This window comes from Dendrobates tinctorius, unplaced genomic scaffold (genome assembly GCF_039654945.1).
Source record: "Dendrobates tinctorius isolate UK_male_01 unplaced genomic scaffold, ASM3965494v1 ptg000022l, whole genome shotgun sequence".
Taxonomy (NCBI): domain Eukaryota; kingdom Metazoa; phylum Chordata; class Amphibia; order Anura; family Dendrobatidae; genus Dendrobates; species Dendrobates tinctorius.
In genome coordinates, this window is record NW_027361690.1 from 120,236,336 (window position 1) to 120,252,478 (window position 16,143).

At 44.5% G+C, this 16,143-nt stretch overlaps 1 protein-coding gene across 3 annotated transcripts in view; it reads left to right on the forward strand.

The window, feature by feature from the left end:
- GFPT1 (glutamine--fructose-6-phosphate transaminase 1) overlaps positions 1 to 16,143 on the forward strand; it is a 49,075-nt gene that overhangs the window by 6,119 nt on the left and 26,813 nt on the right. For 2 of the 3 annotated variants that reach the window (XM_073569120.1, XM_073569122.1), the window contains exons 1-3: positions 356 to 428; positions 10,987 to 11,094; positions 11,826 to 11,933. In XM_073569120.1, coding sequence (XP_073425221.1) covers positions 371 to 428; positions 10,987 to 11,094; positions 11,826 to 11,933 — 274 coding nt within the window. In that variant the 5' untranslated portion in view covers positions 356 to 370. Of the gene's footprint in view, positions 1 to 355; positions 429 to 10,986; positions 11,095 to 11,825; positions 11,934 to 16,143 lie in introns of those variants that run through there. The other variant, XM_073569121.1, reaches the window with a different exon arrangement.

Consider the following 16,143-nt stretch of genomic DNA (forward strand, 5'->3'; position numbering starts at 1 on the left):
TTTGCTTTGCTGCTTGCGCGTGGCGTTCCAGACCTATGCCCTTGAGTGTGGTCAGTGTCTTGTATGGAGAAAAGTTTCTCCACCTTCTAGGCGATAGGCTGTGACATTCGAGTGCAATCCAATGTAGGTTTTTTTTTTTTTTTTTTTTTTCCCCCCAGAGACCCATAGACTTGCTTTGCCGATTTTTGATCCGACCAGTGGATACAGTTGAATACGTCCCGCGATTTTCTTGGTCTATGAAAAATCATGGGCATATCCATGAAGAAACCAAAGACCGTACAGATTTTTGTAAGGAATTTGATTCTGATGTTTGTTAAAGCACCGCAGCTGGAAAGGTGTCACTAATCCCTAGTTCCATGCCCCTAGTCTGATGCTTTCCAGCTTCCCTCCTCTTCTGCTATCGGCACTGCTCCATGCGTCTCCAGCAGGTTGTGATCTACAGGATCGCGCCAGTGTTTGCTGTTTGAGCCGGAAGTCATAACACATTGAGAGGCAGGACGAGGCTCTCGTAGACTTAGGGTACTTCACACTAAGCGAGATCGCTGAAACGGCACCGATTTTGTGACGCCACAGTGACCTCGTCAGCGATCTCGCTACGTTTGACACTTAGCAGCGACCAGGCCGCTGCTGCGATCTCGCTGATCGTGCTCGAATGTCCTGGGTCACTTTTTGATCGTCGGTGTCCCGCTTGCCAGCACACATCGCTGTGTTTGACACCGACGAGCGACCTCGTTAGCGACTCAGAAATCATGGACGCAGGCGGGAGTCGTCCGTATCGCTGCTGTGTGACAAGGTCCCAACGACCGCCGAGGTCGCTGCTGCGTCGTTGAGTAGATCTGTCTGTTTAACATCTTACTAACGACCATGTAGCGACGCACCAGCGATCCTTACCAGGTCATATCGTTGTTGGGATCGCTGGTGCGTCGCTAAGTGTAACGGGACCCTTATACAATGAGAGCTTGTGATCGTTACCTCTGACTTCCGGTCAGTCAGAAGTTGTGGTCACAAGATGGAGGATCAGGAATGGAGTGGCGCCTGGAAGAGCAGAAGACGGCGGCTGGTAAGTATAATACTAGGGGCAGGGAATTTACGTTAGTAGCGCCACTCTAATGCTGGAGTGGTGCTTCAAAATCCACAGCAGACCTGATCTCTGCCCCATCTGGACTTTGCCTTAGCATAAAAGTGTGGTCCATAAACACCCGTGTATGGTGTGTGTGTGTGTGTGTGTGTTTTTTGTTTTTTTTCTTCTCTTGGGTGGGGTGGGAATGTTGGTGTAATGTTTTACTGGCTGATGGAAAATTCTATGTTCAAGGACATGGTGGATTGCTGTATTTTTGCCACAAGCCTCAGGTTGGCCACCTGCAGTGTGTTCTTCTGCACGGCCCCTCCTGTGTTACCTATAGAAGTCCCTCCAGATTTCTCTGACTATTTTAGGGTCAATTCTCCAGAATTCTGTTTTACAACTTTGTGGAGTCCTTTTCTTTGACGTCTTTGTGTATTGAGAGAAAAAAAGGCGACGTGATCAATAGTAAAGATGGCGTAAGTTGGCGTCACATGTCATTGTCGTGCATGGAGTTTCCCTGCGTGTTGCCACTCTTTGTGATTTGTCAGTGCTGCGTCCCTTTATACCGAGGCTACACGGCAACATCCACTATGTCAGGGGCAGAAGATGGCTAGGTGAGGTGCCACTGCTACATTGCAGCAAAATGCACATGAATGGGCTCCGCAACCAGCAAGTGACTAAAAACTGATACTGACTGTATGCAACTTCTCCTGGCACCTGCTGCTGGCAATGGGACCTCAATCACTTGCATTACGCAGCAGTGGTCTATGGCCACGGGACCTGTCATGGGCAAAGTTGCTCCAGCTTTTTAAGGTAAATGGATTTTCTCTTTTGCAGGTAATATCTGGATAAATTAATATGCATAAGTTTTATCAAAGACTCAAATTCTATAAATTTGCGCTAAGATTTAGGAAAATATAAGAAACAGTGCCACACATGTCTAGTGGTTGCGTCTGGAATTACTGTTTAACATCTGGTGTGATTTAAGGCTTAGCTGCAATGCCATGAACAACCTGTGGGCAGGTGTGGCGCTGTTGTGGAAAAACCAAGGCTACAAATCTTTATAGGGCAATTAACAAGTAAATCCCAGTGAAGGTTAGTGTAGTGATTGCCGCCATTATCATTATGTAGCGTATTGTAGGAGGGGAATGTGGAGTGTTGGAATACCTCTGGCTGCAGGGACACGCCTGTATTTGTCCTCCGGCAGCCTTGCTTCACTTCACATCTTCTGAGTGAACTTTTTCCCTCTTGGTGAGTGGCAGGTGTGCAGCAACTTATCTCCCTATGTTACTGTATATTTCCTTGTAGATCCAGTATACTGCAGGAAATGCTGTCATTATTGTCAGGAGTGCTCATTGTAGTTTTATTAATTTAATGATGATTGCTACTTAATGCGTTGGAAAAATGCATATTACATTTGTGCATTTGGCCAACGTACGTATATAACGGGAACGGGTCCACCATCCAATAGACGCCTGACCTGTAAGTATCTGCATAATCTCTATTTAAAAGGGGTATTCTCAAGTCGGCAATTATCCCTTATCCTACAGATGGGACATAACTTCCCATTCGTTGAGGGGGTCTGACTGCTTGGACCCCCACTGATTACGAGAACCCTGAAGAGCCCCGTCTGAATGGAGCGGTGGTGGATCATGTGGACTGCTGCTTCAGTCATTAGAGGACCGCCGGTGATAGCGGACTACTTCACTCAGCTGACCTCCCCATAAGAGTGAAAGTAGCGGTCGTGCATATGGTCGACCACCGCGCCCATTCACTCAGGGCTCTTAAGAGCTCTGGATCAGTGGATGCCTTAGAGGTTGGACCTCCATCGATCCAAAAGTTGTCCCCTTACCCATGGATAGGAAATAATGTCCACACTTGAATACCCCTAACTGTATAGGTTAGGACACATGACTGCACTTTTTTGAAGGCCAAAAAAATGATATGTAACTGGTCCCTGTGCTGTACTTGGCACACTGGCCTCTCACAGTCACGTATTGCATGTGGTTCTTGTGTTCTTGGGAGAAGGTCCTCAACTGGATTTCTTCCATAATTACTAAAAGTCCTACACTGAAGTTATTGTCACTGAATCGGGCGCACATGACATTGTCATAGGCTTCATGGAAATCGCCTTTTTGTAAAGCAGACCACCTCTTTAGGTAGAGAATGAAGCCACATATCCCATAAGAACTAGAAGAGGACCACCGCAATACCGAAACCGACACTGCTGCAATGTATAACATTAGTGTTTCTATTGTGCCATTTCCTTGTTACAGATTTGAAGAGCGCTGCTGTCATTACGGATTGTGGCGCTGTGCTGGCATGTTCTTACATCTCATCTTCTCCTTGTGGCCTCAGGTCTGTAATGCACAGATTAGAGCGGGGCCTCCTGCAGAAAGGGAATTCATTATTTTGATAAAAGGCCACAGCGTGAGTGATTTTTGAATCGGACCTTTCTGGGGGGAGAGTTAGTGACTATTTGTGCTTCTCATGCTGGAAACTTTCCCATAACTTACAGCCGATGCTTTTACCCAAAAGTTTCTCTGTTGGACCCTAAATAAAAACCACCATTACCATGCTTGTAAGGGCTCATACTCACTGGAGAGAAAACTGGACAAGTGCATTCCGATTAAAAAATGGGTGACATCTCACTTGCAAATTTTTTTTTTTTTTCCCCAACCGAAATGGACTGAGAAAAAAATCGCAGCATGCTGCGATTTGCTGCGATTTTTGCCAATGCAAGTCAGTGGGTGCGATTAAAAAAACGGACCATCTGTTTTCCATCCATTTTAAACGGCTACATTACCATTCTGTGGCATAGAACACTGTAAATGACTGTAGAAAAATAGGTGCTGAGAAAAAAAAAAAACGGATTGCATATGGATGGAAAACGGATGGAAAGATTAAAAATCGCTTGACACTCGCATAGGTAGCACTCCTTCCTTTTTTACAGTCCGGAAATCGGATCGTTTTTTTAATCGCAAATGGGGATGAGCCCTAAGAAGCAAAAACAAAAAAACTTTTTTTTTTTTTTTTTTTTTCCCATGCAGAAAATAAGACCGTAAGTCCATGTGCACACGGCGTCTTTTATATTCTGGAGCAGCCAGCATATCTTTTTTTTTTTTTTTTCCAAGTGAAGCCACTTTAGAAAACCGCTGATGGTCATCTTCTTGAGGCGACTTTGCCGGCGGTTTTTGACATCATTCTTGCTGCGTCTCCTTCTGCCGTCTTTTACATTCTACTTTACGCTAAGTAGAATGAGCATGTCGCTTCGTTCAACCACTTGAGGGTTTACTCGCCCATGAGAAGCTACTGTACATGTGCACAGCAATATGTAATTTTGAAAAGGACGCCGTCCACGTGCGCATAGTGTAGGGCTAGGTTCACACAGAGGTTTTTGCAAAGGACTTTTAAGCAGATCTGAAATCCTCATGAAAAAAACACTTCAAATATTTTTTGCACACTCTTTCCCTTCAATGGGAAATCCTCTTTGCTGTTCATACAATTTTTTTTTTTTTTTTTTTTAAATTCCCCCTCATGAGTCTTTGAAGACGTCACCAAAGAAAAATCCACTCCCGACTTTTTACTGTCAACTCAAGATAGCAAAACGATGGGGAATAAAAGGCTTCAAAACCTTCTTCAAAAGCTTTTCAGGGAAATGTAGAAACCTTGAAAAAACATGATCATTTCCAGAAGTGGATTCCTCTAGAAAAAGTCATTGGATTTTTCATACACTTTTGGTATGATCATGTGGATTCTGAAATGGATCTGAAGCCTATGATCAGTCTTTTCATATTCGGCAGATTTGCTGCATACATCTCTGTAGCTGCCTCATATATCTGAATGGGTCTTTCATAAATCTATGCATGTACTGTAGAGAATATAAACCTCATTGACATGTGAGGAACTTTCAGGAGCAGAATTTTTTGCACCCTATTTGCCATTAGGGCCTCAGCATGTCATGGCTCTACGGTGTCACAATAAAATCTTTGAAGCCCTAAGAAACATCCAGCTATTTCCAATTTTCGTATGTTTTCACCCATCTTGTCCTACCATGTACATGGGCTAAAGCACATTGACATATTGGAGCTCGGTGGTAAAGGCGACCCATATAGTCCTACTCCAGAGATGGCCGTCCTTGGCTGTTGTGTAACTACTACTCCCCAACATTCATATGCAGTCATATAGACTGTATACCTCTGTAGAGGCTCCATACACGACGCCTGACTCTGGTTTCATGCTCTTTGGAATCTAAACCTAGCCCCGAGGGGCCACAGCTGGGTCGATGTTGGGTGATCTCATCCTGTCATGGCTGCCCTGACGTCTGTGTACTTCTGTATCTGTACTATTTCTCAGTCTTCATGGATTACATTGATCATACACCAAGTCTTCAGATGACGACATTCACTTGCAATTCATCCCTGAGCAGTTGATCTCTGGATTGCCCCAGGTACTCCTGCTCTTGTACCACCAGACCCTGTGCTTCAGAATATACCAGATAATGGAATGTTTGGTATCATGAGCTTCATAGCTGTGTCCTCCCCAAGTCCCCCGTGCCTGCATGTCTTGTGTCTGTTAGACAGCTGCAACACATGCATAGAAGGCCTTTTTGTTAGACAATTCCTGCATGTGTTGCCACTGTCAAACAGTCGCAACATATTCGAGCACGCCGAAGACACTTGGTTAGCACACGAGCATGCTCTGATAACACCTTATCCAAGGTCGTTTGTTCATCACTAATGGTGACCTAATGGTCACACAATCTGTGGCGCAAGTGGGTCGCCCTCGTCCCAGGGCCGTGGTGCACTCTGCACCGGGTCGGCGTCAGGGGGGAATGCGTCGCGGCGGCGGTGACCCGGTCCGTGGCCCTGGGCACCCAAATCAATGGTGGTTTTGTGACATAGTTTATATGGATAGTTCGTGACGCCACCTGTGGTGTCTGGCAAGTAAGATGTTAAGCCAACGCATGCAGTTCGGCTGGGACTGATGGTATGGTGCAGCAAAGATGGTGTAGCTCCTCACAGGTGGAGCTGTAGTCCTAGGGCAGTGTAGGTGCAATGGATGAGGAGAGGCGCAGAATGGTGTGGATGCTGGTACCCAGATGTAGCGGTGCTGGAGGTGTTAGCGACGAATGAATGGAGGACACCAGGGCTTGCAGTTTCAAAGCTTTACTCACAGTTTGTATTGCACACAGGTGCCTGCTTCAGTACTGTGTCCTCCGGGGCAGTGACCCAGCCAACCTCCAGGCAAGGTTAGGACTCTCCCTGCCAACACTCCACCAACATGTGCCTTTCTGAACGACTCCGCCAATGCGCCTTTAATGGTGTAGCACTCCAGTAGTTACCCTGGAATGCCTCCTTATAGATGTTCCTAGAACTCTACTTGCACGGCAGACAGCTGTAGCCTCCTTCAGGGACGCCTCACTCCCGGCTCTCTATCCGTTTTGCTGTTGTGCCTCAAGTCTTGGATGGGAGTAGTGCATTTACAGCCAACTACTCCACCGGTGTCTGCTGCAGAACCATAAGTGTCCATACAACCTCGGGGACCGGGCCCCGGCCTTGCGCTGAGAACCTATAGGCAGGGTTCCTCTTCCAACCCACAACTCCTCTCTGTTCTCTCTACTCCTTCGTTCCGTACTTGTCCTTCTCTTATGGAAGCTTAGGTTGCAGTTCTACGTCTTTCTCCTTCTTTTCTCTTCCCCGTGCCAGCTGGCTCAGATCACTGAGGCAGCTGCAGCACTCCTTCTATTCCTTTCCTCGGGAGCTCTTTCCACTAAGACCAGTCCTCAGCCTCTCCTGACTGTCTTCCCTCCACCTGACCGCCCGTCAGACTGACCTCCTGTCAGCCTGAGCTCCAGACTGAACGAACTAACTCCTCATCCCTTGCTTTCCCACTCTTTTATATCTAACTCCACCCACCTCCCAGCACATCCAGTGTTCCATGCAGGGAACCACCAAAGGTGCTCCGCTACTCTATAGCCCTGAGCCGCTATGTGGTTATGCAGAACTACCCTGTTGTGTGGGGTGCACGTGTTGGAGACCGGCAAGGAGTTCCCACTTTACCTGGATGGTGGGGCACTACACCTTAGGAGAAGGTGCAGTACCTCTGTGGCGACTGAGCTTCAGGGGCGCCACACAAGTATCTGAGGTCCAGCTGTGGCCCACTCCTGCTGGTGGAGGGTGAACAAGTGCACACTTCACTAATGACTGTTACCGATCTAGGAACTTAACTTAAAATGGAAAATCTCACGCATGGTCTTTGAGTAATCTTCTTGTTTGTTACTTGTATCCACTTTGGAGAAATCTGGCTACAAGCTAATTTGGCCGCTAATTTGATGCGGTTTTTTTCCACGGCGGAATCGCATCACGGAAAAAAACGCAGCATGCTCATTCTTTTTGCGGAATCGCCGCGATTCGGCAAAGAATTGCCGCGATTCCGCACCCATAGGAACGGATGAGATCCGCTTACTTCCCGCATTTGGCTATGCCCACCATGCGCAAAGTGAGTGGCTCATGTGCGAATTATACCCACGGCCTGGAGGGGAGAGAAAACTGTCCTCCAGGCTGTGGGTACCATATCCCTGTAAAAAAAAAAATAAAAAAAAATAAAAAAAAAATAAACGGGTTATATTCACCTTCCGGCGTTCCGCGCAGCCTTCCCGGGCCTCAGCGATGCTCGCGTTCCCAGTACTGCCTTGCGAGTCCTTTGATGATGTCACGGTCCCGCGATACTGTAGCGGTCCCTATTCCTCGCGAGACCTCATGACATCATTGGTCTCGCAAGGTATTACTGGGAACGGGAGCATTGCTGAGGCCCGGGAAGGCTGTGCGGCACGTCGGAAGGTGAGAATATCACGATTTTTTTTTAGTATTTTTAACATCCTATCTTTTACTATTGATGCCGCATAGGCAGCCTCAATAGTAAAAAGTTGGTCACACTTGTCCATCTGTCAATCACATTCCAAGCGTTGCTTCAAATCGCTTGGAAAGTGCTTGAATTCCGCATGCGAAAATCGCGGGAAAAATGCGATAACCGAAAGAGTCCGGTTTCAGGTGTCAGGTTTTAAACGCTATGTGGGCACATAGCTTTAGTGCTTGATCTGTGGTATTCTTGTCCCATGGCGGTCTCTATACATCTAGCATGCAGAGGTTAGCATTTCTTCTAGTCGGATTTGTGGGTGTCGGAGGAGCCGAGGACCCTTCTTCACCCTGTATAAGGTGGCCTGTGTTCGGAGCCTCTTGTGAATAGCGTTTTAGTTCGGCGTGTGAAGTGAATGGCCTCGGCCTGGCAGCAATCCACGCTCGCTATGAAGATTACTTTTCAGTTCTTAAAACCCACGACTCCTACCCAGACAACGGCCCCATAGAGCGTCCTCGCGTCTGGCAGGATGACTACCTGGCTTATGGCGCGGAGCCCACAGGCTACAGTGGATCCAGCATCTATAGTTGACCTTTTGCACGTAGCACATTCAGACGTTTCTTGATGGAAGACACAATGTCACAGTGAAGGTCGGACTTCGCTTGCAGCCAATTTGCAGGACTTCTTGGAGAGCTGCTTACCAATTACAGGGGTGAATTCTCATCTAATCCCTGACCCGGCCTCATTTTTCAAATATTTTTCATTTTAATAGGCCAGTAAATTACTAGGTGTTCCCACACTCAGTCTGCTGCCAGTTGCATCGTACGTAGCCTGCGGCATCGTGTAGTGTCTCACCTGCTACCTAGGCGCTTGGTGGTATCGCATTGGGCATTTCTGCATGCAGTGCTCCTACAGCCCACCCGCCTGGCATTGTGCCATATCTATAGCTCCTCTCTTCCAGGGGCGGACAAATCATTGGTGCAGTCTCACGGGGGGCCATTTTGACCCCCAAAACATGCGGAATTGTGCATTCTGATGAGCTATCGAATTGGATGGGCCCCTATTTTGTTCTTGCACAAGGTGCCCTTTTCTGTCTAATGGACACAAGGGTCTTGAGTCCCTTTCAAGACCCTTGATGCAAATGCTGTCTGCACCTCTAAATAGTTGCTCCTGTTTTTAAAGAGCATCTGCAATAAATGTATTTTTGAATCTAGTGTACATGCCGCTGTTCTCCTGAATCTGGCGGTATTTTACTTTTGTTCCTGCTCCTCTCCGTTCCTGAGATACGGCCCCCTATTTCCTGTGTATAAATCTAGCCTTCATACCAAATGGGCATAGGTCTAATCTCTTTTCTATAGAAGTCTTCTTGAGGTGCACGCCCATTTGGCAATTAAGACTAGAATTATGTACAGGGAAGAAGGGGCCGTATCTCAGGAATGGAGAGGCACAGGGACAAAAGAAAAACTTTGCCAGATTCAGGAGAACAGCCGCATTTACACCAGGTAAAAAAAATCCCGGATTAGGCTTATAAATACTGATGGAAAATACCGCTAGTGTGCATGTGACCTTACAATCATGTGACAACCCTAGAGGGGACAGGGAGTATTAACACATCTGTGCTATAAATTGAAATGGATGACATTGGGGGTAAAATGCTGCTCTGCAACTTCTGACATTACGTCCACAACCGGTCAGACAACTGCGATCAGTGATGAAATAATTGCTCTGTATGAATGAGAAAAATGTTGGTTATTAATGGAGCTGATAATTCGCCTGTAACACCCTGTTCATTGGGTGCAGAGCAGTGATCTTGTTGGCTGCGACTACTTTGTACACATGGGGACTAATCTAGAAAAAACTATGTATTTTTGGACGCATGTTTAATTTTTTTTTTGCTTTGCTTTTTCTATAATTTTGGGTATGTCCGGATCTGGAAAGCAGTTGTGGGTGTTGGTGCCGGGCTCGCTAATATTGGGCTTCAGCCTATTCAGAGACCGGAATTGCTATTTATAACGAGTAGATATAGCTGCAGGATGGTGACGTGATGGAAGCTGATAATTACACGTTGTCAGTGAGTGACAGAACGTGAAAGTGCTGGGGAAGACAAGTGTAAGGGCGGCTAGCATCAGAAAATTACTCGCTGATTAAATCCAGTTTTGTGTTCTAAATCTATTTAAGGTGATGAGAAAAAAAAAAAAATAATGTGTCTATTGATTGTGTGCAAAGATCATTGGGGGGGTTGTCTGCTGCGACATCACATCGGGGTACCAGCCTCTGATAAGGAACCGCGCTGAAAGGGCAGGAGGTAGAAGTCTAAAAAAAAAAACCCTTAGTGGCCAGTGTGCGAGATTACTACATAGAGACAAATAACACATTGCCAATGTAAAATCAAGCAAAAAACCCCCGGTAACACAAAAGCCTGAGTATTAAGCAATAGGTCATGTTCGGATGTCTGCAAGACCTGTCATCTGGTGAGAAGTGAATAGTTTTTGCTCTTATTTTAGAGTATAGTTTTTAATTTTTGCTCTTTACAAAGGAGCATTGCTTACAGAGTAGTAATGCAGAGCAGCCTACAGACACCACACCCCGAGAATCGTGTGAGCACTACCCCCCTTGGAGAAGAGACCATAGAAAATGATCACTAAATATAAAGGCCACCGTCTCGGGAGCCAAATGTAACATTCAGGAGAGCAGAGGAATAAAATAGGAACCAAATCTGGACCCGTTTGACCTGGTGACTTTGTTTCTGCTCTTGCTCTCTCTCCTCTCGCTCTTGCTCTCTCTCCTCTCGCTCTTGCTCTCTCTCCTCTCGCTCTTGCTCTCTCCCAATCCCCCTGCTATTTGCTTAGCTATGAATGGAGGGAAAAAAAATATATACACTAATACTGAAAGGGGCTTTTTGAAAAGGTGGAAAAAAAAATTACGTATAATATGTTTGTCAAATAAAATATATATTATATAATCTAATTTTTTTTTTATATAATTTTTACCTTCTTTTCAGTTGACCCTTCTGTCAGTTTTCTTCATCTATGTGGTCACGTAGTAATGCCATTTTTCTTTTATAGGAATATTTGCATACCTCAACTACCACGTGCCTCGCACCAGGCGTGAAATCCTTGAGAGACTTATCAAAGGTCTTCAGAGACTGGAGTACAGAGGCTATGACTCTGCAGGTACGTTGCATGGCCTCCTGGGTACATTGTGTATCCTGTCCCTGTATATTTAATATAATGGATTTTTACTCTCTGTGGAGTAAGAGGCTCTAATCCTAATGGACTGTCAGCCCCCTTATGAGGGTTGGTACTGTGATAACTCATGCGGGCATTATACTGTACCCAGTACGGGCGGGCACAATGCCACGTGGATGATTATGGCTCGATAGAACTTCCTGACGTCTTCACTTCCTTATTTAAAGTCATAGTGAATTGCATTATACTGATATGACTTGTGTCTTAACCTTTTTTTTTTTTTTTTGCACATGCAGTTGTTTGTGTTGTGTGTTGTGTTTTTTTTTTTTTTTTTTTTTTTTTTTTTTTTTTTTTGTCTCATGGAGTACAAATCTAGCTGCCGCATATTTCAAGGCCGGGCTATAATCTGTGATTGCCGTTCAGCTTCATGTCAGGATTCACACAGTCATCAGATGATTGTGCTGCTTATTGTATATTCTACAGTGGCAATATCCCTTATCCTTTACACTGCAGCTCTTTTTCCTCAGCCTCCATACAGTGTATAAGTACAAGCTCACCAGGAAATCTCCACATGGAGAGCGCATTTCCAGAATGGACGGGCACCGTCTGACTTTATATTTCCGGTCACATAACTGTATAACGGGATTTTTTTTGCTCGTTTCCGCCATGCAGGAGGACTGAGATTGATTTTGGGGTAATCGTTTTGTCTGTCGTAGGTGTTGGAATTGATGGCGGCAATGAAAAGAACTGGGAGAACAATGCAAGCAAGATCCAGCTGATAAAGAAGAAAGGGAAAGTCAAGGCCTTGGATGAAGAGATTAACAGTATGTTGTTCCTGGATGCACGCCCGCCGTGCAGGGGCGGAGGTCCCATAAGTCCAGATTTGGATCGCCTTGACCTGTAATCTGGTCACAGTAACAATGTATTGGGATCTAGTGGTCTAGGTCAGCATGGTGAATAATACACTGGCTCCAAAAATATTCTTACTTTGAGACTCAGGCGCAGGCAGGGTGGCCATCAAAAATTGCCGCACTCCATTAAGCAAGTCAGGGTGGGGGTGCTTGGGCCATTGTCAGGAGAAAAAAAAATCTGGACTCCTTTGAATCCAGTTGACACCAATTTTTGACACCAATAAAATAATAAAGCCTATACTCTCCTCCCGTGCCGGCACTCGCACTTTTCGGGGCTGTGATGCGGTGAAACGATACGTGATGCCCTGTGCCCAATCCGCACTATCGTCACCATCTCCTCCTTTGAATAAACTGAACATGAAGAGAAAGTCTATTCAGTTTGTTCGAAGGTTGAGACAGTGACGCCAGTGCTGATTGGGTGCCGGCGTCACGTGTCACACCGCATCACAGCCCCGGGACCGCAAGTGCTGACACCGCTGGAAAGGATCCTGCTATACATTGTATTCTGCAGACGTGGAGCGTTAGTGGGCGTACGGTGGGAAAATAAGTATTTGATACACTGCTGATTTTGCAAGTTTTCCCACCTACCAAGAATGGAGAGGTCTGTAATTTTTATCCTAGGTACACTTCAACTGTGAGAGACAAAATCTAAAAATAAAAATCCGATAATCACATTGTATGATTTTTACATAATTAATTTGCTTTTTATTACATGAAATAAGTATTTGATGCAATAGAAAAACAGAACTTAATATTTTTACAGAGACCTTTGTTTGCAATTACAGGTGTCAGACATTTCCTGTAGTTATTGACCAAGTTTGCACACACTGCAGCAGGGATTTTGGCCCACTCCTCCATAAAAATGATCTCCAGATCTTTCAGGTTTCAGGACCGTTGCTGCATTGAGTTTCAGCTCCCTCCAAAGATTTTTCATTGGGTTACGGAGCCACTCCTTAGTTGCCCTGGCTGTGTGTTTCTGGTAATTGTCACGCTGGAAGACCCAGCCATGACCCATCTTCAATGCTCTTAATGAGGGAAGGAGGTTGTTGGCCAAAATCTTGTGATACTTGACCCCTTCTATCCTCCCTTCAATACAGTGCTGTCGTCTTGTCCCCTTTGCAGAAAAGCACTCCAAAATATGATGTTTCCCCCACCATGCTTCACAGTTGGGACGCTGTTCTTGAGGCTGTTCTCCTCTGTCTTCTTACTCCAAATATGGCGAGTAGAGTTGATACCCAAAAGTTCTATTTTGGTCTCATGTAACCTGATGACCTTCTCCCATACCTCCTCTGGATCATCCAGAAGGTCATTGGTGAACAGGCCTGGAAATGTGCTGGTGTGAGCGTGGGGACCTTGCGTGCCCTGCAGGATTTTAATCCATGACTGTATTGTGTTACTAATGGTTATGTTTGACACTGGTCCCAGCTCTCTTCAGGTCATTGACCTGGCACTCCCATATAGTTCTTGGCTGATTCCTGACCTTTCTAACAATCATTCTTACCCCACTAGGCGAGATCTTGCATGGAGTCCCAGACCGAGGAAGGTTGATGCTCATCTTGTGTTTCTTCGGCTGGTTTCACATTTGCGTTTTTCGCGGTAATTTAGCGCTAAATAGCGCATGCGTTTTTTTTTCCTATACTTTGCATGGGATGCGCTTATGTGCGCATACACATGCGTTTGTACGCGTTTTACCACGCATGCTTTTTTTGCGGTATGCGCTCGGGCGCACAAAATGCAACTTGTTGCATTTTTTGTGCGTCCGATTTGCCTCAAAAAAATGCATGCGCGCGCAATGCGTTTTTTTACAGCAAGACACCCATTATAAGTCTATGGTGAGCATATGTGCGCATTGGCATGCTTATGTATGCGTTTTTTTGCACATGCGTTTTTTTTTTTTTTACCATTAGTTTAGACAATGGAATTTAGGGGTTTGGGTAAAGTTAGGGTTAGTTAAGGGGGTTTAGGGTTAGGGTCAGGGTTAGGGTTAAGTATGGTTTGGTTAAGGGTTAGGGTCAGGGTTGGGTTTAGGGTTAGGGTCAGGGTTAGGGTTAAGTATGGTTTGGTTAAGGGTTAGGGTCAGGGTTAGGGTCAGGGTTAGGGTTAAGTATGGTTTGGTTAAGGGTCAGGGTTAGGGTCAGGGTTAGGGTTAAGTATGGTTTGGTTAAGGGTTAGGGTCAGGGTTAGGGTTAAGGTTAAGTATGGTTTGGTTAAGGGTTAGGGTCAGGGTTAGGGTTAAGTATGGTTTGGGTTAGGGTTAGGGTCAGGGTTAGGGTTAAGTTTGGTTAAGGGTTAGGGTCAGGGTTAGGGTTAAGTATGGTTTGGTTAAGGGTTAGGGTCAGGGTTAGGGTTAAGTATGGTTTGGTTAAGGGTTAGGGTTAGGGTCAGGGTTAGGGTTAGTAAAGTCATGGTTTGGGTTAGTGTGAGGGGCCACCTAATGTTGGAAAAAAACGCAAACGCGGTAAAAACGCATACAAACGCATAAAAACGCTGCGTTTTTTTCCTGCATGCTCATAAAAATGCTTGAAAAAAGCGCAGCAGTTGTATGCTTTTGTATGCGTTTTTCAATGCGTTTTTTTGCGGGAAAAACGCGCTGCAAAAAAAAGCAAGTGTGAAACAGGCCTTCCATTTGTAAGAATTGTGCCAACAGTTGTTACCTTCTCCCCAAACTGCTTTCCTATTGTCCTGTAGCCCATCTCAGACTTGTGCAGCTCTACAATTTTGTCCCTGGTTTCCTTAGACAGCTCTTTGGCCTTGGCCTTGGTGCAGAGATTGGAGTATGATTGTGTGTGGACAGGTGTCTTTTATACAGGTAACAAGTTCAGACAGGTACAACTAATGCAGGTGATGAGTGCAGAGTATGAGGGCTTCTTAAAGAAAAACGGGTCTGTAAGAGGCAGAATTCTTGCTGGTTGGTAGGTGATCATATACTAATTTCCTGCAATAAAGTGGAATTTAATTATTTGAAAATTATATAATGTGATTTTTCTGGATTTTTTTTTTTTTTTTTTTTTTTTTTTTTTTTAGATTCTGTCTCACAGTTGCAGTGTACCTATGATAAAAATTAAAAGAAAATAAAACGAACTAGTGATGTGAATGAGAGAATCAGAATAATGAAAATGTATAAGAAAACAAATTAAAACATGAATAATAAAATAAGCCTTTATTGTAAATTTGGCCAGACAACAACGGCAAAAAATATATATAAAAAAGGCAAGAAAGACCGCTCATTGAATTAATCAACAAGTATCTATACTTATAATGGTATCACCACTGTACAGCAGAAATAATTCAGATAAAACATATATAATGTTCCCCATGTAGAGCAGCAAAAAAACAAAATAAATGTGATAAATAGTGGGGTGATAATAATAACAATAAACAATAAAAATTATAAAAAAAAAAAAAAAAAAAAATTGAATGTGTGTGTAAATATAGATCAATATTAATGAATAATGCAAGGAATGCTGGGAAAAAAAGTGTATATATGTGTATGCCAAAAGTAAAAATAGTGATGGTGAAATGTAAATATAGCAACAAAGCTCTTAGCTGAGCTGACACAAAAGCGCTGTAGACAATAGACTAAATATAATTAAAGTAATAGTGCGCTAAAAAAATTATTTTATATAAATAATAACTGTGCACCTTATAATAGCTATGCAAACAATCACTGAAAAAAGTCATACAAAGCGCTATGTAGTAAACATGGCCCAGAGCCGAGAAACAGGCAGCACACACAACGATGGACAACACCGCCCAATGACACAGCGCAGTGCGCAGCCCACAAGGCAATAGACCATGCAAGGATGGGAACAATATACTAGTGGGACATGCCCCAATGAAATATCTATGCAATGAAGTATACAGCACAATGTAGCGTAATGTATTACCTGAGAGGCAATGGGGCAGACAGTGGTGAGAGCGGTATGCCTGAAAAACGCGCCCCGACGCGCGTTTCGGAAAAACGTTTCGGTTATACCATTATAAGTATAGATACTTGTTGATTAATTCAATGAGCGGTCTTTCTTGCCTTTTTTATATATATTTTTTGCCGTTGTTGTTGTCTGGCCAAATTTACAATAAAGGCTTATTTTATTATTCATGTTTTAATTTGTTTTCTTATACA